At 37.0% G+C, this 22,600-nt stretch overlaps 1 protein-coding gene across 2 annotated transcripts in view; it reads right to left on the reverse strand.

Moving 5' to 3' along the window:
• The window catches only part of LOC137651106 (toll-like receptor 2), a 92,495-nt gene that overhangs the window by 64,239 nt on the left and 5,656 nt on the right, over positions 1–22,600 (reverse strand). Inside the window, exons 2-7 of one of the 2 annotated variants that reach the window (XM_068384244.1) lie at positions 17,377–17,730; positions 17,035–17,178; positions 16,008–16,137; positions 12,443–12,561; positions 10,279–10,408; positions 4,644–4,753 (exon numbers count right to left, since the gene is read on the reverse strand). In XM_068384244.1, the coding sequence (XP_068240345.1) occupies positions 4,644–4,753; positions 10,279–10,408; positions 12,443–12,561; positions 16,008–16,137; positions 17,035–17,178; positions 17,377–17,460 (717 nt within the window). In that variant the 5' untranslated portion in view covers positions 17,461–17,730. The remainder of the gene's footprint in view (positions 1–4,643; positions 4,754–10,278; positions 10,409–12,442; positions 12,562–16,007; positions 16,138–17,034; positions 17,179–17,376; positions 17,731–22,600) is intronic. The other variant, XM_068384252.1, reaches the window with a different exon arrangement.

Here is a 22,600-nt window from a genome sequence, read left to right on the forward strand (position 1 = left end):
GGGTTAAGCTCCGAGCAGTAGGGGAGGTCCTTGACCGATATCTTCTTCGGTTGCTTGAAACCTATGAGAGTAGACCTGAACTGCTCCTGAGTGTCTCGAAGTTTCTTGTCCATTAGAGCCTCCAGCATCCGGAAGACCTCTTCGGTGGTGGGTGGCAAGGGTTGCGAGGCGGTGGAGATAGAGGGGACAGGTTCCTCGGTCGCTACAGGGGTTACCGGGGTTATTGGGGCGACCTCAATCTCCGAATCAGGGTATTCCACCTGATCTTCTCCGTAATCTAGATCCTCACCCATGAGGGTCCTTTCGGTATCATTCGACACTTCCGACATATGCTCCACCTCGTCTATAAGACACTTTCGAAGTGTCTTCACAATGTCGGGTTCAACCACCAGTTGGATGGTGGGAATATGGTCCTGAGGAACCACAGAATCCTGAGATGCTTTGGGAAAAAGCATAGCCCTCATATGCTCACTTGGAAAATAAGGCCTGGTGGCGTTCTTCTGGAAACCGCGCACCCATTTGCGCAGTTTCTCTCGAGCGATTAGCTTATTATTATAGGCTCAGGATAGGAGAGCTAGAAAGGAAGTAGGAAGGCACATACTTGTGAATCCCGTCCAGCCGGTTACCGTGACCTTTTCTGTAGTCAATTCCTTAGGACCTGAAGGTTCTAAAACAGGGAAAATCCTTATGGATGAGCCAAGCTTAGGCCTCCTTTTTAAGGAATTGTCCACCGAATGGAAAGGGTCTGAGGTCATTCAGAACCTAGGGAGGGAGAGGGGGAAAATAGGATAAAACCCCCTCATTAGTTAGGTAGGTCCCGGCAAGAGACTGCACTGAGAAGCACAGAGTATGCTGGAAATGTTGTACTGTACAGCATAGCCACTATTTCAGTAGGTATAAGATACCAAGGGGGAAGTGGCCAGGCTATCCGGCTGCAACAGCTCGACTGCCGGAACGGGGCTGGCAGCCGTAGAAGGGGTGCTTGTGCATTAGAGCCTCATTTGGTGGCGCCGGCAGACCGGCGGGAAGCTGGAGGCCGGTCCGGCGTGGTGAATTCATCTAGGGGCACACACTGAGTGACAGAGATGGTAGACACCAAAGGGGCGATCTCCGGCACGGCAGCGGATCGCCGGCACGGTGGCGGATCGCAGGCAGAGCGGCGGATCACCGGCAGAGCGGCGGACTCCGGCAGCCGGTGGGCTGTCGGCGTGGTGAGCCTTAGTTGATCTCATAAGATGTATGGGGAGGATAACCAGGAAGTCGGTGGTTAGTGCCGGCAGGGGGCGGCAGCCTCCGGCAGACGGCAGGCTGTCGCCATAGGTAATCCTAGGGAAAGAAGTATGGGGCGGATACCCGGGGTGTCGGCGATTAGTGCCGGCAAGGGGGCGGCAGCCACCGGCAGTCGGCAGGCTGTCGCCACAGGTAATCCTAGGGTGTTAGCATCTTATGAATGGAGAGGTCACTTGGGGTGTTGGCAGCTAGCGCCGGCAGCGGAGGCAGCAACGGAACGGCACCACGATAAGAGAGAGAGAAAGGTAAGGAGGGAAGGTAAGGAAGGGTAATGTCCGATACCCCACCGTCTTCCTTCCGGAAGAAGTGCTCTTAAGATAGGTGGGGATACGCCTATCATCCGGCGGCAGGGGGCCGGCAGACGGCCGGGAGCCTTAAGTAACCCAAGGGAGGGACAGAGTGCACTCAAAGAGGGGGAGTCTTCCGCCGGCAGGACGGCCACCGGCACCAACCCCAGAGAACAACTATGAAGGGGAAGTGTAGCAGAGCGGCCAGCCAAGCAGAAGAGCACAGCTAACCCTGCAACTCTTCCCAACGGAGGAATTGTAGGACAGCGGACAGGGATGTGGAGGCAAGCCAACACAAAGGGATAGAGTGGGGTCTTTCGAGGGTGGGGGGAGTCTGTCGGTGCTAGCCTGCCTAGTCAGGGGAGAACGCTCCCCAACCTAGGGAAGGATAGCTCAGATCAGGTACAGCACTGGTGTACTGTCCTAAACTATAATAAAACTGAATCCCCCCAAGGCCTAACCTAAACCAGGAGAGTCATTGTCCTAGATTAGGGAGGACTGGGAAAGACACGTCACTGGGTTGCAGGTAGGAAGGGAGTGTCCCAACCAAGTGCAAACTAGGAGAAGGGCAGGGCCCTTCCCCGTGGTCTCAGTCACAACCTTAAGGGGGGTTCATTCCCTTAAGGTGGGCTGAGAAGAGCGATGGATACTCTGGGGTTCTAGCCAAGATTCCTCCATATAAGGGAGAGGGAAGAACTACCTAGCCTAACCTACCCGAGAACTAACCCGGGCAGGGGGATAGGATATAACGAGGCTACCCAGAGGGAGTTACCCGTAGGTGAGGGGGATATTAGGAAGCATACGAGGGCCCCTACGTTGGGTTAGGGGAGTGTGGTACGTCAGACCAAACACGGTCCCTTGTATGGTCCCTAGAAGGCGAAAGCACATGTGCAGCACTGTATCTTGTATGTTTAAAAAGCCTATATCTTCATTATAATAACATGAGCGCTAGGCTATCAAGTCTAGGGGCTAGGCTAGCGATCTAGCAAGGGGTTAGGCAAGCACTGGTTGCCTAAATGAATACTAAAAGCAATAATATAAATAATTCCTAGCAATGAAGACTAAATAACTAATGATATTAATTAGTTATAAGACGTGGAGGGCTGTTCTGGCTAACTAACTATAGCATGCGAGGCGAACAGCGGCGTCGTAAAATGGCGCCTCCGGTCAAGGCACAGCTCTGCCACAAAACACAAAATTTAAGGATAAATAATCGTTACTTTACGGCCAGAGCTTATTTAAACAATACTTGACCATGGTACTCAACTTTCCAGAAGAAGGCGAGGCTGAATGCTGCGACATGGCAAATGATGAACACTGATCAAAAAAGCTAACCAGCAAAAACCACTGCTAGGTAAAGCTACTCAGCGAGGAATAAAGACTGATGTGACGTCACACAGAATGGTGGCTGTTTGTTTACATCTTGAGTACCGTAGCAGTAACGAAGGAGGGTAACTTTGGAGCGGCTCCTCAGTTATCCCGCCACCTTTCCCCAGCGAAGCATTAACGCTATATGGGGTGCAGATAGCTATGTGGCGTGTTAATGCATGCATCCCCTGCTGATATACGATATCTTAGAGGGAAACCTTTAGGGTACTCACGCCAGAAGTTAGAATTCTGTGATAACCTTTAGTTTAATTCTCAGTGAATATCCACTGTAGTCAAATATACCCTAAGGAAGCTACTGAAGGAACCTTCCATCAGGACAACATGGCTATATCACCCAAAAATAGATTTCTCGCTTCGCTCAAAATCTGTTCTATCAATTTATCCAGTTCCCTTGGAGGGTGTGGATTGGATTTATGATTGGTAACATACTTTAGTTGGACAAATCTCTCGAGACTGACCATATATACATATGATCAGAGCCCAACCCCCATCACCACCCAAGTTAAGACCAGGGAGGGCCATGCAATGGCTACTGAAGACTCAGCAAATGGACCTATAGGCAACATCCCAACACTCCATCCATATCTCACAAGGATGGTGGAGTTGCTGACACAAGAAACTATCGAGCTTGAGCGGGTCTCGAACTCCAGAAAGCAGAACTGTTTGCATTGGATGGGAGAGAGTTGGGAAATGAAAAAGGTAAAGGTAAAGGGTTAGGGTAGCCGATGTAGTAACGTCCCTGACTGGTGATCGGTAGACTGCGGTTTGAGTCCCGCTCAAATTTCCTTTGGTTGCTGCAACCTCCCCATCTTTGAGAGCTAAGGATTGGGTATTTGGAGGAGCCTATAGCTATATCTGCTGAGTTATCAGCAGCTATTACCTGGCAATCCTTGGTCCTAGCTTGGGTGGAGAGGGGCTTGGGTACTGATCATATGTATATATGGTCAGTCTGTAGGACATTGTCCTGCTTGCTAGGGCAATGTCACTGTCCCTTGCCTCTCCTATTCATGAGTGGCCTTTAATCCTATAACACATGTGAAAGGATGGATAAAAATGTTTTGTGATTGTTGGGTGATGTGGAAATATTAGGGAACTAATTTATAACAAAAAATGTTTGATGGGCTGGAGGAAAAGACCTAAAGACTATAGATTCGTGTAATTTGAGGAAGCAGGACACACGTATAAACAAACATATGCTAACTGCTCAAGTCATGAGACGGAGACCTTTGGGAAGACCTAGGAAGTTGGAATAGATGCCGCATGGAAGATGTCGACAGGGAGGGAATTGAAATGGATAACGAATGGATTTAGCTCAAGATAAAGAGAGCTGGAGACGTCTTTCGAGAGCGGTCATGGGTCAGTGAGTGGCCCAACTACCAATGAGCAGAGTAGTAGTAGAAGGAAGTGTTGGAGTGAGGGTGAAAATAATCTGAAGGTGAATGAGGTCTGTACAGTCAATGAAATTACTAATGTGGGAAACATAAATCTTCAACAAAAAGGTTTTATATTTAACAAAAGGGCAACAGGTTAGACGAGGCTAAAATAGCATTCTTTTCTTAGTATTAATATGATAAATATATTAAGGCATAAACTCCTTTTACTATTTTTTTTTTAAATGAGTTATCTCATTTATGCTCACCAACATATAAAATAAACAAAAACAAACACTAATATTACCTTATTGGAATCGAAAATATCTGGATCATCGAGATAAGTTATTCCAGTAGAGGACACGTTCAAATACTCCAGGTTTGGCAAATTTTTCATTAGATATGGCAGATGTTTATCTGAGAATGAAAATTAAATTTACTGTGAGAGAGAGAGAGAGAGAGAGAGAGAGAGAGAGAGAGAGAGAGAGAGAGAGAGAGAGAGAGAGTGTCACAAGTGCAACCTGAAATTGTTAAATCTCATGGTTGTGATTATTGGAGAGGTATATGACGATCCAATTATACAATTTGAAAAAGGATGGATCTTAGGAATAAGAATCATATTCTAAAAGATAACCTACAGTAATAATGACATAGGTAACAAGTGTGTGAAGAAGAGAAATTATTAGGTCAATTATTTTTCCAATACGAAGATTAAAGACTGATGTTAGGATCATAATCATCTTGAATGTATCATTCACACCATTACTATATATATATATATATATATATATATATATATATATATATATATATATATATATATATATATATATATATATATATATATATATATATATATATATATACATATAATGTAAATTAAACATAATAAATTAACTAATAAGTGTATGCAATTAACCAATTAACAAGGAAAACAGAATACCTTCATAATAATGTCATGCTCTTATTTTTGTATTGACCAACCTTATGGCCTTTCTCATTTAAATTAAATGATTGATTTCAACCACCAAATTGAAAACATTCCCTCATCGGATGAACTGAACAGATGTTCATTTGTCACTAATGTTGGAGCCCCTGGGCTTATAGTATCCTGTTTTTCCAACTAGGGTTGTAGCTTAGCATTTAATAATAATAATAATAATGATAATAATAATAATAATAATAATAATAATAATAATAATAATAATAATAATAATAATAATCACATTACCACCAACATACTTCTATGTTGAACCTTATCTAAAAGTGGTGTCTCTCCTTATTTATTCATTTTAGTTTCCCTCGTTATATCCTCAAACTATCAACCCCCACAAGTATTCTAATATTCAAATTCTTTGCAGCTTCCTAAACTACCTCTCCTCTGTCCCCTATTCTAATAGAAGACACTCAAGATTTTGTAAGCGGTTCTTGTCTGCGAGTGACTCCGAAATCAAACCGTTGAGATTCTACAGCTAGAGAGTTTTACTGGCCAGACAGTAGCCTACTACATTGGATCCTTCTCTCTGGTTGCGGTTCTTTCCCTTTACCTACACATACACCGAATAGTCTGGCCTATTCTTTAAAGATTCTCCTCTGTCCTCATACACCTGACAACGCAGAGATTACTAAACAATTCTTCTTCACCCAAGGGGTTAACTGCTGCACTGCAATTGCTCAGTAGCTACTTTCCTCTTGGTATTGGTAGAAGAGACTCTTTAGCTATGATAAGCACCTCTTCTGAGAGAAGGACACTCCAAAATCAAACCATTGTTCTCTAGTCTTGGGTAGTGCCATAGCCTCTGTACCATGGTCTTCCACTATCTTGGGTTAGAGTTCTTTTGCTTGAGGGTACACTCGGGCACACTGCTCTGTCTAATTTATCTTATTTTTGTTTTTTTTAAAGTATTTATAGTTTATATAGGAATTATTTATTTTAATGTTTTTACTGTCTTAAAATATTTGATTTTCTTTGTTTCCTTTCCTCACTGGGTTATTTTCCCTGTTTGGGCCACTGGGCTTATAGCATTCTGCTTTTCCAATTAGGATTGTACCTTAGCAATCAATAATAATAATAATAATAATAATACTCTTGGATAGCACAGTTAGTTTCATTAATATCTGCACACTTCATGGGAAGCTAAGAAGAAGTCTGACAGCTGTACATTGTATCATGTAACTGTGTGTTTAGCAAAAGAGAAACTGTTGGCAACATTGCCTGTAAAATAAAGTTGTTGAGCTTATAAACGCCTGACCAAACGAAGTGCTGTTAATCAAATTACAATATTTTTCTATACAGAACTTTGTAAAATAAATTCAAAAACGCTTTTCATCAGCATCTTTGTTTTACAGTTTATTTCTAAACAATTTCCCTTTCAATTGGTAATCTTGCCATACAGATAAAAATGAATTTACTGGGCATGTGGAAAAAGAGAGGACAAAAATCAATATGCATTTCATGAAAATATTGGTCCTTTGAAATAGAATTCTTTATGGATTCCAGTCATTAAATACCAAGTTCATTCGTACAACTTCTGTGTATCCTGTTTTCAATGAATTTTTTTATACGACGATACATTCAATATTCGATGGGTTCAAGAGTTTGGTATACAAATCGATCAAGGGAAATATTTGTTGATCTGGTTTAAAGGACACTCATTAATGGCAGAGGCCGAGATAAGATCAGAAAAGTCAGGCAATGGCTGCTACTTGATAGGTAGACTTATAGGCTCCCTCCAAACCCGCATCTTTAGCTCACAGGGATCGTGAGGTTGCAGAAATTCCAAGAAACTATCGAGTTTGAACTGGACTTGAACCCCAGTCCGGCATATCGCATTGCAGGGAAGTTTCCAATAGGCCACCATTGGATATTTGTATGTATGTATTACACATTTATTGTTTCCTCGTGATAGAGGAAATCTACCAATTCTGTTTATGATTGCAAAAAAAGTTAACTACCAAAAACCTTAAATAATTCATCCAATTATGTAAAGTCCACCTAATTATCTTGAAGCAGATATGAATGTTCAAAGTCAAAAGAAACAAACAAGTTAAAAGGAGACACAACAAGTTATATACATGGACCAGAAAATACCCATGAAGATGCCAATGGAACTGACATTCCAAAAGGAACTGACATTTCTATAGACCTTATGTCAACTAGTTCTAAATCTGGCAACATGACCAGTGTTGAAAAATAAAACTTTGAATATAAGTTATAAAAAATTTAGTATATTTTCAGTAAAAATATACTATGGGTGAGAATAGAGCTCCAAGGAAGATATTTTTAGCTGAAGTTGCTGGATGAAGACTTGTAGGACGGCCAGGAAAAGATAGGAGAAGATGCTTGGAGGAGGATGTAAGAATCTCTGAGGGAAACCCTAATGAATGGTTCCATCAGGCACATGATAGAGAAGAGTGGAGAATCCTATTCACGAGCGGTCATGAGTCAAAATGTGGCCTAAGTACCACCGGAGTAAGAGTAAGTTCAGTGAAGTTTACCCAGGGGGAGCAAACTCTATTGCACCACTGGGTCGACCGACACACAACTGAGCAGTCTTTTTCCACCCTTAAAGACAAATGATATCATCAAGCATACTGTGCCTTACATTCTAATCAAGTGGCTAACCATGGCTATTGTCCTACCCTGGTAACAGTAAAAGAGATACATTATAGCCACTTCTCTAGGTGATGGACATTCCAACATCAAACGAATATTCTAAAATCTTGGATAGTGCAATAGTTTCTGTGCCATAGTCTTCAAATGCCTTGGAATCGAGTTCTCTTGCTTAATGGTGCACACAATTACATTTTTTTTTTTTTTTTTTTTTTTTTAGGTTTTCTCTTCCCTTTATTTGTAAGCAATGTCTTTGGCAGTCTTACTGGAAGGACCAAGGATGCCTAGTGGGTTATCAAGATGTGGCCTTTTACTTTTCTTTACCTTTATCTTTGACCATAATTTAAGAAACCATCATTACTGTTCTTCCTTCAATTCAAGTGGCTAGCCAGGAGATTATTGAATCATATATTTTGATATGTAATCAAGTTCATAATAATAATAATAATAATAATAATAATAATAATAATAATAATAATAATAATAATAATAATAATAATAATAATAATAATTATAATAATAATAATAATGGTTTTCATATCTTATGTAAAATGAATTCTAATGCATAAGTTAAGCATATTACTTTAGAAAGAACTCGATGGAAAAACTACAAGTTGATGAATTTCACTTTAAAGAGTTATTGATATATGACAACAAACATGAGCGTAACACTAAAGAAAAATAAGGGATGAAACTGAAATGGGGCAAACTATCAAGTGATGGTTGCTATTAAACATAAACCACAAAGAATAATCTAGTCTTGGGTAGTACCATAGCCTCTGTACAATGGTCTTCCACTGTCTTGGGTTAGAGTTCTCTTGCTTGCGGGTACACTCGGGCACACTACTCTATTTAATTTCTCTTCCTCTTGTTTTGTTAAAGTTTGCATAGTTTATATAGGAAATATTAATTTTAATGTTGTTACTGTTCTTAAAATATTTTATTTTTCCTTGTTTCCTTTCCTCACTGGGCTATTTTCCCTTTTTGGGGCCCTGGGCTTATAGCATCTTGCTTTTCCAAGTAGGGTTGTAGCTTAGCAAATAATAATAATAATAATAATAATAATAATATTAGTAATAATAATAATAATAATGATAATAATAATAATAATGCAGTGTTGCATAAACACATTTAGAGATTAACAAGTACGACAGAATCACTAAAGTATCAAGATCTCAAACTACAGGGAAAAACTTTGTTCTACTTAACAGAGGTAAGTATTCATACATGACTTAAGATCTCACCTTACATCCAAATTACTGAGAAACGTTGTTGTTGTTATTATTATTATTATTATTATTATTATTATTATTATTATTATTATTATTATTAATTGCTCAGCTACAGCCCTAGTGGGAAAAGCAGAATGCTATAAGCCCAGAGGCTCCAACAGGCAAGGAAACAAGGCCAGTAACAACATCAAAATAAATATCTCCTATATAAACGATAAAAACTTTAACAAAACAAGAGAAAGAGAAATAAGATTGAATAGAATGCCCCAAGAAAGTGGAAGACCAGGGAGGGCCAGGCAATGGGTGCTGATAACTCAGCAGGTAGGTCTATAGGCTACACCATAACCACCATCACTAGCTCACAAGGATGGTGAGGTTGCAGACACTATAATACGAAATCAAACTTGAGCTTGTTGCATCCCAAAGAAAAAAAAAATAATTTCCTAAAGCTAAGACTGAATACAGTAATGCTATTTGTAGTTACCATCAGGAAAACGTTCTAAGAGGGAAATGAAAACAATGACACAAATATCTAACATTATACTGGTACTGTATTAAGCACTGGTAATCAATCAGTGTTCTCTTGCTTGAGGGTACACTCGGGCACACTATTCTGTCTTATTTCTCTTCCTCTCGTTTTGTTAAAGTTTTTATAGTTTATTTATATTTATTTATATTTATTTTGATGGTGTGTTCTTAAAATATTTTATTTTTCCTTGTTTCCTTTCCTCACTGGGCTACTTTTCCCTGTTGGAGCCCCTGGGCTTATAGCATTCTGCTTTTCCAACTAGGGTTGTAGCTTAGCTGATAATAATAATAATAATAATAATAATAATAATAATAATAATAATAATAATAATAATAATAATAATATAATTTACCAGCATAGGAATCTTAAGATATATTTTGCATTTGGAATAAGAAATTATTTTTGGTCGAGGGTGTATATTAATATAAATAACAGTTCAAGTTTCTCTTGTATTTGCATATTTGGATGGAATATCTAAGGGAGTCAAGAACTTTTGAAAAAGAATTGGATGAAAGCAGAATCATTTGGTACATACTTTTACAAACAAAGTTAATTGGATGTTACTTACCTAGTGTTTTATTAGCAGATCCTTTCATAGATAGAGAGGTAAGGCACTCGAGCTTTCCAAGGTTAAGAAGATCCTGTGCATTAAAGTCAGGGTTACCGCTGAGATCTAACGTTTTCAAAGAACGTAGAACCTGCAATAGAGTATACAGTAAATAAGTAAGATAATGGAATAAAAAAAGATCGGGGTGAATGCAGTTTAGTGGGACAGGCGTAAACTTTCTTATTACCTGTCAAATCAGTTTTATTTATAGGGAAATTGCAGTCTATCTTGGTCTGAAATGTGATGACATGAAGCTAGCTTTACTATTAAAGAAATACGATTTAGTGTTGTCTTGCCAGAGTGAAGCTGAATGGGAAGGAAACATAGGGTTGAGACTTAGTCTTAGGGTAAGCTAAGGATATGGCAGTTCTAGGAGGGATCGCCAGGGGCATAGCCATCCTTCCCACCCGTTTGGTAAGTAGGTAAGAATACGGCTCATAGGTTAGGTTAGGTGGGGAACTTTAGGTTAGGTGGTGTTCTTAAGCTTGTTTCCCTTTTATTGTGTGGTTTTTCAATTATAACTTTTGATATTTTACACTCAACGAACTACAAAGGCTCCCAAAGATCTTAATGTATACCGACTAGTAGGCTATACATGAAAAAATATAATTCTCCCTGGTATGTAGATTGATCATTTCATTATTTCAGTTTAAAAAGAAATAAATGAATATAAAAAAAAATAAAAAAAAAATCTGGCAATGCTTTTGGGGAAAATGACATGAGATTCTTTAAAATGAAATAACTGTCACATTCAGTTAAGTCATTGAAATTGCTGGAAGCATTTCATGAGAACAATAAATAATTTACCGAAGTGAAGAAGAGGAATTAGGGGGGGGGGAGGAAAATTAAGTAGAAATACGATGTAATTACAAACAACAACTTCCTATATAGCAATTTGCCCTTTTTTTTGGTCGTCACTTAAACGTTGAAAATATAAGATAATTACAACTACTTTTCCATCAAAATGATTTTCATATCACTCAAGTAGAAGATTAAGATATAATAAAGTTAGAAATATTAGACATACAACTCAATCTTACTTTAGAAATTCTACAGTGTCTTCAATATTAGATAGAAACTGTCAGTCTTGTTTACCAATTATTGATAGCTTAAATTTCAAGACTTGCTTGAGATGTAAAAAGAGTAATTGAACTTGCATATATAGTCAATATATAGTTGAGCATGGATGGTGGGGAGGAAGTGGGGAAGAAGCGGGGAAGAAGTGGGGAGGAAGTGGGGAAGAAGCGGGGAAGAAGTGGGGAAGAAGTGGGGAGGAAGTGGGGAGGAAGTGAGGAGGGCTTGGAGGATGGAAAGAGAGGGAGGCAGAGAGTTAGATGGCGATATATGGTGAAGGATGATATGGATAGAAGAGATTTGTGGAAGAGGATGCCTTTGATAGAAGGCATTGGAGAGGGCACATCAGGCAACCGACCCCTTAATGTAGAGATAACGGTGGGAAAGAATATGATACAGTCAATATAGTCTCTCTCTTGGTGGGAATAGAATATATCAGTCCTACAATTACTATGTGATTAGTTTTTGCTGTAATTAGTATCAAAAGTTTGTCCTAAACATTATTTCAAACCAGGTGGATAGATACAAACCTTAAGACAAATATTAATTCTATTGGTAAAAATCTCACTTGTTTCTCTTGCTCCTATTTTACCTTTGAAACCTCATTAACCATCAATTAGAAATAAGTTATTACTGTAAAATAATTATAGATACATAGCATTTGAAAAAAAGTGATTACCAAATTTTGAAGAGACTTTTCTAACCCCTTATACTAAAATTAATATCTTAATCTTATACCAAAAAAAAAAAAAAAAAAAAAAAACAGCTAAAGAAGAAAAGTCAACTCAGATATAATTTCAAAAATAGATAAAGATATATAAATAGATAAAAAGTTAGATGATATATATATAAACTGATTTTCTTATCTAAAATAAATGAAAATAACAGAATATGTGAAATATGATTACTCATGAACTATGAAGACTTCATTACTTTATTCTCTCATCCGTATAGATAAGGAGGGAGAAACTATTTTCTACACAAAAAGAGTTTTAAAAAATTAAAACGGTTCTCTTTTAATAATGGCAATAAAAAAGAAAAAATAGTTTACCGTATAAGATGTATTGTATGTGAAAATAGTTTCTAACACATCGCTCCCTATTTCGCAATAGGAGAGATCCAAATGCTCCAATTTTGGGAAGTGTTGCAGTAGGTCTGGTAGTTTGGAATCTGAGAAAAATAAAACAATTACTATTAGAGAGAGAGAGAGAGAGAGAGAGAGAGAGAGAGAGAGAGAGAGAGAGAGAGAGAGAGAGAGAGAGAGTTTCATCTTGTGGAGTGATACCTGAATTTATGTAGCAAACAGTAGTCTAAATGTCTCTTTCAGAAGATTTCTCTCTACAGTGCTTTGGAATATAGAGTAAGTACAGTTTTAAAAGAACATTTAGTAGTAATTCATTTTAAGAACTCCACAAATCCTGACTACATCCCTTGATAATGCAATAATATTATGTAAACTCTTATAAGGGTGAAGACAAGTCAAATAAAAGGACGCACCCACATATTGGTATTGTTCCACAAACAGATATACTGTCATTCAGAAATGCTCATACATTGCGATACTCCTTTGCCTACACCTGACGGCATTGGAGGAAATGATGAAACTATTCCATTGCTAAATGTCTCATCACATAGGCTTTGAACTATAGCCTCCAGTTATCTTCATTACTCTTCTTAATTTTTTTGAATGGTCAAGCTAAACAAATGTGGCGAAGTAGTCAGGTGGTTCCTCCTTCAAGATACCTTATCGATATTTTTATTAATAAATTATAATCATTTTTATCTGATGAGATTAGTCCTGAAGGTGCTTTGGTTTGCAAGTTTTATCTTAGAATATGTAATTTTGTGCTGAGATTTGTTTATATTTTCTTTACAGTTCATATCTACTTCCGAATTATATATGTCTTTAGCTGGAATAAAATAGTCCAGGAAGCTACCATCAACTAAACTAAGCACTTAATTCAGCGATAGAAAAAATGGGACAAACATTTGTAAAAGAAAACACAAACAAGAAGACACTTCGGTGGAGTGAATACCATATTTGATTTATTAAAGAAGTCCAGTCTCAGAAATTTATTCCAAAGCCATATTTCTTTGTTTCAAGCATATAGGATATGCTTTCACATATAATCAAGTGCTATATCGGAAATCCTTAATATGTATATTTTGAGGCATAATCCAACAGAATTCCTAAGAATGAAATTCGTCTAAGAAAAAATAATGTCCTCTGCACATCATATCTGTGACGTATGCCAGTTCTGAAATCTTTTGTACATGTTTTAGTGAATATAGAACAGTACTGAAAGATAATGTTTCAGAGTTGAAACCCCAGATATGAAAATATTCTGACCATGGTAGAAAATGCAATATCTGTCTGTATTTGACCATGCGATTAGGTCAACTGGTGTCGGATGTGAGGTCTGAATAGTGCTGGGAAATAAGAATCGAGATATGTTAAATTCAGCAACTTTAAAGTGTGAATTGTCAAAGCAAATCTGAGCTAAAGCAGAAGTTGTAAGCTCAGACGACATGGTTGAAGAGAATGTTACATCAAATTATTAAAATATTCAAGCATTATGTGCCTAAGCCTCAGAAGACAGACCTGATAGATCAACATGTGTGGTCGAGGTATGATTAACCACGTGAAACAACAGGGAGAAGTTGCTGCTGCAGCTATACCAACACGCTTGAGTGATGATCAGACACACAGGAAGAGGCACATATGCACACATGACAGTGGTAATGAAAAATGTTGTTGTCCAGTAACTGACCGAGTTACAGTTGATGGTAAGGTCGTTTGACAACCATCACTACAGTGAGATATTTCAGTCAACCGAGGTCTTCTTAGAAGTAGACATTCATGGGTGGCACAAATGAGGGAAGACTATACAAATTCTGTGATTGCTGCAATAAGCGTCCGTATCTCTCGTACAAGAAAGAGCCTGTGTCTTGCTATAGGCAAGACGTTCTAAAACGATCGAACGAACAAGCATCCATAATGGAAGTGAAAGGCAGCAATCTGAATGATAAAGAGACTGTAATGATATATGTCGACCACTACTACAGAAATACTCTTTGCCTGATGCAAAAAAAAAAAAAAAGCAACATGAAATAGAACTATATTCCTAAAATTCGGGTTGGAGACTCGCTCTCAGTTTTGCAATCCATATATACAAAGAGTGCGATAGCTTTCCAACCAAAAGCGCCAACCCAGCCAAAGGGGTTAAGAAAGAAAATACTCGTATACACACTAGGCAGCTAGTGAATACTCAACACTGTGAATATTTATTTCACAATAACCAATTATTGGCAGATCTTGTGATGGCTATGCAAAACCACATTAGATAGCTTGAACCCAAAGAACATGTCCTAGTATTCAAACAATAACTAAACACAAGATGCATCATTTAGTACAATGTCTTCAAGGAAAGGCAGTGGAGACAACCTTTAATTTGAGAAAGAGGAGGTTATAGTTAGCAACCGAGGGGATCTCAGTACTTACTGGCAGTGTGGGGATGAGCGGAGTGCCCCGCTCCTGAGTCTTGCAATTCCTACTCAGGTCAGGCCTATGGTTATCTCTCAAGAGATTTGCCAACAAAAAAAAAAAATGAGTAAGGCTCCCAAAATCCCGCCCAAAAGCCTTGGACGAGGGGACAGGCAGCCAAGGTAGGTGGGTAAAGGTAAGACTTATATTTCCCCCATGTTGCAACAACAGCATTCAACAAAGAAGCTAGGATCCTGACCACAATGAGAGGGGTGGGGCCAATTACCATAGAGTTGAGGCTCTTTCCTCAGGACCAATAACCTCACCCCTGTACAGTAGTACTAATGGGAAAGACAACAGGGGTCTGGAATAAGGATTAGAAAAAAGCTTTTTATTTTTTTTTTTTAGGTTTCTGTTTTCACACCTATTCTATTAGGATCATGATCAGAAAAATTATCTGGGTCACATTGAAAAAATATAAACCCACCTAATACAGTTTATTCAGAAACAAAGTACAATAACTACAAAATTCGTATTTATTATACATTTTATTTGACGAATAGTTTTTCTTATGCATAAGAAGCATTTTTTTTTTTTTTTGCCCACATGGGTCAAAATTTAATATAGATAGACATATTTTATTGCAAGTCTGATTATTCTGTCGTAAAATACTTGAAAGGAACATTGATATGGAACTGTGATTAATTTAAATATTAAGAACATTGTTTTGAAGGGTTATTCTGTTTGGGAATCAGTTCCAACATGAATTTCAAAAGGTAGTTAACGAAATTGTTAGCAGTATCTGATCAGAAGAAATATGAATTACCCAAAATATGAAGTCTATTAGCTTTCATTGGCATGAGCTCTACAGTCGGGAATAAAACTAATGACCTACAGCCCACCAGCATAGACAACCTAATCAAATTTCATTGTATCCCATCTGCCTTTTTACAGGGAAATATACTTTATCAAAGAATATTTCTATTAAAAAAAGATAGAAATACTATTTACTCATATGATTTAAAACCTTAGTAAGACTGAGTGTGTGCATCTTTAGTTCAGAAAGCAATATGAAAACTTTGTCATGATCATACATTTTCAAACCTATACTACAAAAATTCACGTTACTTACCAAGAGTTTTAAGGGCACTGCCTCTCATGGAAAGATAGGTGAGGGACTCTAGTTTTCCTAGGTTAACAAGAGACTGAGCATCAAAGTCAGGATTACCGCTTAGATCCATCTTCTTTAAAGACTTCAGAAACTGTAAAATTAGAAAAAAATAGCAACTTGGTAGATAATATTGAAGCATGAAGACTATGCTATTCAACCATTGCTTCTGTTAGATTTTAGAAAATGTTTTAAAATACATAGTTTGTAAAACCAAAAAGTTACTTTTATCTCTTTCTGACAATAATTTCCTCTAAAAGGAAATAATACACCTATTCTAAAGAGGATATTTCAATAAATGAAAATAATTTTACACAAAAGCACAACTAACGATACTAAATTAAATTTGTTTTATCCTTAATCAGCTACAAACCAGAACAAACTTGTCACCTACGAACTGCATTATTGCAAGAGCCCATACTTGGCCACAAGGGACAGACAATCTACAACAATAAAAACAAAAGGACTACATCTGTTTATATATCTATGTGTCCCTATACACATTAAAGTATATTACAGTAGGTTTAGCACACATATCATAAATTGAATTTAGATATGTAAAGCCAAAAAGGTTATATTGTAGTACACTTCCATTCACAGACTTAGACAGAAGGAAAAAAACCGATTGGACGGGACTGCTTTCCTGACGCTTTAGCTAAGCCAAGGATAAAGTGTTCGCATATCTACAAGGAATACTGAAGGAATGATTTGAAGTTCTCTGGCATCCTGACATCGAAGGTTATTGACGACAAGGAATACTGAGGAACTTGAAAATGTTCAAGAGTAAATTGCCCTAATCAATAAATTCTGGTACGTCATTAGATTCCCGAAAAGTAGCGGAGGGTCTAAAGATATAGCAATATTTATAAAAATGGGCTTGAAATTTTTAGTAAGTTCTTTCAAGACATCCGTTACCTATGCTCATTTAGCATCAAATTTATATAATTTAAATTTATAGAAGCAATGAAGACTTATACATCAATATTCATACCTGGGTTTCAGACGAACTATTGAAGAAGGTTAATTTTGCTTCACTTATTCTAAGAGACTCCAGATGAATCTGTCCAAGATGTTGTGGAAAATTAAAGACACCTCCAACGGACTCTATTTCAATTTCAAAACTATTATTGTCACCCTGAAAAAATAAGGCATTTAGTCAGATAAAAAATAAATGAACAGAAACAAACTATACTTCCTAACTTATGTATAAAATATATACTTTAAACTCTATAGGAATATTTATGACACAAGAGAATTAATGCAACTTGGAGACAATGTAATGAATCTAAAATTACTACAAACATTTGCATCTGTAAAGAAATAAAAAACACACCTGAATGAAATGTTTGTCGAATGCCAAAACGTCCGGGCACCTCAGGATATAGATGGAGTTATCAATTGGTTCCTCAGAGCACATCTTAGTGTCATTATTGACCTCATTAACTTCCACTGTATCATTCGAGACACTGCCAGAACTGGTACTTTTATCATTCAAGTCACTGCCAACACTGGTACTTTATCATTCAAGACACTGCCCAAACCTGGTTCTTCTGATACCACTCCATTTGAATCTGACTCAGGACTTGAGACATTATTACCGTGACACCTAGCAATATTTCCTAGGCAGATTACAAAAAATATCGTCTTTAAATGTAGCTGCATTTTTTCAGAGGTAATTCTGCTGATCCTGAAAAAAAGAAAAAAAACTTAATGTGATAAACGAATATGCAAATAGAAATCGAAGAACACTTAAAAAGATCTACTCATTGTAAACACCCACAAAGATATTACAAAACATAAAACAATAATGATTATATCAATATTTTATGGGTTCCCAACCTAAGGTACATGTACCACTGGACCAGCAGAACATTTTTACTCTTCAGGAGGGTATATTGGATCGGAGAGAAGATCCAGTACTGCGCAATATATAAGGTAATCTGCAATGAGATTGAATGATAAAATTATATCACAATATCAACTACATTATTTCCCTTTTTTTATTCTCAATCTTTTGAGGACACATGAATCTATAAAAATACCAAAGGGGTACCGAAAAATAAAAAAAAAGCTGGGAACCCTTACGCTATGGTAATAACAACTAATATAATGCGTAAGATATGCAGAGCTTCATATAATAAATGCGAAAGAAAATTATTGCAATCAATAAAAGGCAATCTTCTACTTTGTCTGCATCTTTTCCCACTTTTATGTGGGGTCGATGTTTCTGACCAGCTTTCTCCGTCTACCTCTGTCCTACACTTCATCACCGGTTAATCCCTTTGATCGAAGGTCATACTTGATATAGTCCATCCACCTTCGCTTTGGTCTCCCTCTCCTTCTCGTTGTCTGTACCTCCATTTCCATCACCCTCCTCCCAATATACTGTTCATCTCTTCTCATGACATGACCATACCACCTCTGTCTACTTTCTTGGATATTATCTGATAGTTTTCTAACTCCTGTGGTACTCTTATTGGAAACGTCCCTGACTGATGCTCTGCTGGACGGGAGATCGAGTCCCGTTCAAACTAGATAGTTTCGTGTAGCGTCTGCAATCTCACCATCCTTGTGAGTTAAGGATGATGGGATTTAGGAGACCCTATAGGTCTACCCGCTGAGTCATCAGCAGCCATTGAGGTCCTCCCCGGTCCTAGCTTAATGGAGAGGAGGCTTGGGCGCTGATCATATGGTTAGTGCCATAGCCTCTGTACCATGGTCTTCCACTGTCTTAGGTTAGAGTTCTCTTGCTTGAGGTTACGCTATCTTATTTCTCTCCTATGGTTTTCTTAAAGTTTTCATAGTTTATATAAGAGGTATTTATTTTAATGTTCATCTTCATCATCTCCTCCTAAGCCTATTGACGCAATATTTTATTTTTCCTTGTTTCCTTTCCTCTCAGGGCTATTTTCTCTGTTGGAGCCCTAGGGGTTAGTGCATCTTGCTTTTCCAACTAGGTTTGTAGCTTAGCAATTAATAGTAATAATAATAATAATAATAATAATAATAATAATAATAATAATAATATATGGTCAGTCTTTATGACATTGCCCTCCCAGGGTATTATCACTGTCCCTTCCATCTGCCATTTATGAGTAACTTTTAAACGATGATACATGAAGCAGCAGAAAACACTAAATTGCAGTTTTCTTCTAATGACAATGAGTATGGTGTGATGCCTCACTTTTGCAATAACTGGAGAAAATATCAAGTATAGATGGAGTGCTTTCTCTCATTATTATTATTATTATTATTATTATTATTATTATTATTATTATTATTATTATTATTAATTGCTAATTGATAATAATAATAATAATAGTTGGAAAAGCAGAATGTATAAGCCCAGGGGCTCCAACAGGGAAAATAGCCCAGTGAGGAAAGGAAACAAGGAAAAAATAGATATTTTAAGAATAATATTATGATAAATATCTCCTATATAAACTATAAGAAATTTAACAAAATATGAGGAAGATAAATTAGATAGAAAGGGAAGTTTTCTGAGGGAAATGCAAGGAACCTCATCAGTAGACATTAGATAAATAAAACACTGAAGAAAATTTAAAACTAGAGGGACACTCTAGCTTTTTACAAAACAGTTAATCCCCGCAAGTCTCATCATTTTAAGATTAAAATTGAGGTTAGGATTCTGTTCACAAAAAAAAAAAAAAAAAAATCACACAAACACGCAAATAAGGGGTTAAACATAACCACCTTTCAACTTCGTTAGCGGAGGTATTTATATAATTATTCTGAAGAATTTAGAACTTTTTGACAAAATGTGTCTTTAGCATTGACTAATAAAACCATATTTAATACGTAATGAGACAGTGAACATTCCACATCTATGACCCAAGTAGTTCCTTGGCGGATGTCTTCACCCGCCTGACATTAATGGCGCCCATAAGACGTCAGTGACTTTCCTTCGACCTTACAGCCTTTTAGGGAGGCATGTCCTTGGCGGTGCGAGGCATAGAAACTTTGGTCTCTCTCTCTCTCTCTCTCTCTCTCTCTCTCTCTCTCTCTCTCTCTCTCTCTCTCTCTCTCTCTAGTTTTTATAGTTTAATATGAAAGATCTAATTTAATGCTGTTACTGTTCTTTGTATATTTTGTTTTAATCTTTAATTACTACTCTTGTAGTTTTTTTTGTCCTTGTATCCTTTCCTCAGTGGGTTATTTTTTCCTGTAGGAGTCTTTTGGCTTATATCATCTTGCTTTACCATTTAGGGTTATAGCTTAACTTGTAATAATAATAATAATAATAATAATAATAATAATAATATGATTTTACCGAGAGAGAGAGAGAGAGAGAGAGAGAGAGAGAGAGAGAGAGAGAGAGAGAGAGAGAGAGAGAGAGAGAGGGTAATTGGTTTAACGATTGTTCATAGATGGTAAAACTGTTGGTATAACTGAAGGTTGTTTGTTTATGTCCTGAATGTCTCCAGCGATGATATTATTTTTACTGACTTTATTAGAACATATTTTCAGAGCAGAATTATTCACAATCGACCTTGGAAGTTTTTTTTTTTTTCACCTAACAGTACGTTTTTTTTTTTTTTTTAATTAATCTTCGTTTCTTACCTCCGACAACGAAGTTGGAAAGAGGTTATGATGAATTTGGTGTTTTGGACATAATGAAAAATCATCTCTTAGCGAGAATTAAAGAGAGGCGTCGACCTTAGCTCCACACTGAGGCTAGAAGTTGCACCATGCAGTTTTAGGGGAAAACCCCTGATAGGATGCACCTTGCATGCAATGTGAGGAGAGGTCCTTTGTAACCGCTTAACGGTACATAGAAACACTGTACCGGAAGCCAGGTTATGGTTCATTCTAATAATTTATTAGAAAGAAACATCACAGAATCAAGTTCTATGTAAAGAAATATTTGATAATGACTCAAATATGGGATCTGCAATGGAAAGAGATTTGCAAATTTGATGAGATTTATTTTCTTCAACAGAACTGATTTTGGTAATACCTGGTTTCTCAATTAAGAATGATGTACAGTCGGACACAGGAGTCCCTGACACACTTTGCTCCAAAGAAGTGCACCATTCCACACCCTTACTTAGCAGTGAGTAACTATACTCAATTTTTTTTTTAATGAGGGGCATTTGCACTGACTTGCAGCGGTGCACTTTTAGCTCGGAAACGTTTCCGGCTCTCTGATTGGTTAGAATTATCTTGTCTAACCAATCAACGATTAGGAAACTTTTCCGAGCTAAAAGGGCACCCCTGCGAGTCGGTGCAGATCTGCCTCACTAAAAAGAATTGACTATAGATAGCAAGTGTAGGAATTGATGGCAAGAGGTGGTGGGCGGGGCTAAACACAGGAACTCGCCGCGAAGTATGGGTGTGGCTGGGTACACTTCTTCAGAGCGAGTTGTATCAGGAATTGCTGTGTCAAACTGTCCTTCAAGTTGTAAATGATTTCTGAACTATGCTATCATTCACATGTACAGTATGTACACTTGTACACATTGAACATATGGGTATATAGTTTGCTGGTACTTGTGTCTTTATATATATATATATATATATATATATATATATACATATATATATATATATATATATATATATATATATATATATATATGAGCAGTGGTATGTAAATTATGCACAAATGTCTATGTATATGTATGTTTATATGAATAGAGTTATATGTGCATATATCCATGAATATATACACACACATATATATATACAGTATATTTACACACATATATATATATATATATATATATATATATATTTATATATATTGTATATATATATATATATACATGTATGTATATATGCATATGTATATACATGTATATATATATATATATATATATATATATATATATATATATATATATATATATATATATATATTTATATATATTGTATATATATATACATGTATGTATATATACATATGTATATATATATATATATATATATATATATATGTGTGTGTGTGTGTGTGTGTAAGTATACATTGGTGTGCAAATATATATATGGATGTGTGTGCATTTATGTACAACAAAAATGCAACAACTTTTAGTCCACTGCAGGACAAACGCCTCAGGCATGTCCTTATTCATGTGTGGAGTTTGGCCAGTTTTCATCACCACTGGCCACAGCAGATTGACGACGGTAGAACATTTTCGTTTGATCGCTCACAGTAAACCAACCTAGTATGTGTGGCCCTGACTAATACGGGTTTGCTGATCATTGCGATAAACAAAAGGTATCCTCACTCAGAAGGGTATATATCCACGTATATGTTTCTGTATATACATGGATAAGTTTAAACAATTGTTGCAGATAAGCATATATTAATATTTAGTAATATATTAATTTAATGAGATCGGTGTTACTGTATGGACATGAGTCGTGGTATGACAATGAAATAATATCCAACAGAATTTGTAGATTAGAGCAAAGCCCTCAGAAGAATATTGGGAGTCAAATGGAAGGACAGAATTAAAAATGTAACTGTAAGAGAGATTATCCAGGTGCCATATGTGGATAAGACCATGGTGAGGGGTAGATGGATATGGTTTGGC

The sequence above is a fragment of the Palaemon carinicauda genome, chromosome 1, assembly GCF_036898095.1.
Source record: "Palaemon carinicauda isolate YSFRI2023 chromosome 1, ASM3689809v2, whole genome shotgun sequence".
NCBI classification, from domain to species: Eukaryota; Metazoa; Arthropoda; class Malacostraca; order Decapoda; family Palaemonidae; genus Palaemon; species Palaemon carinicauda.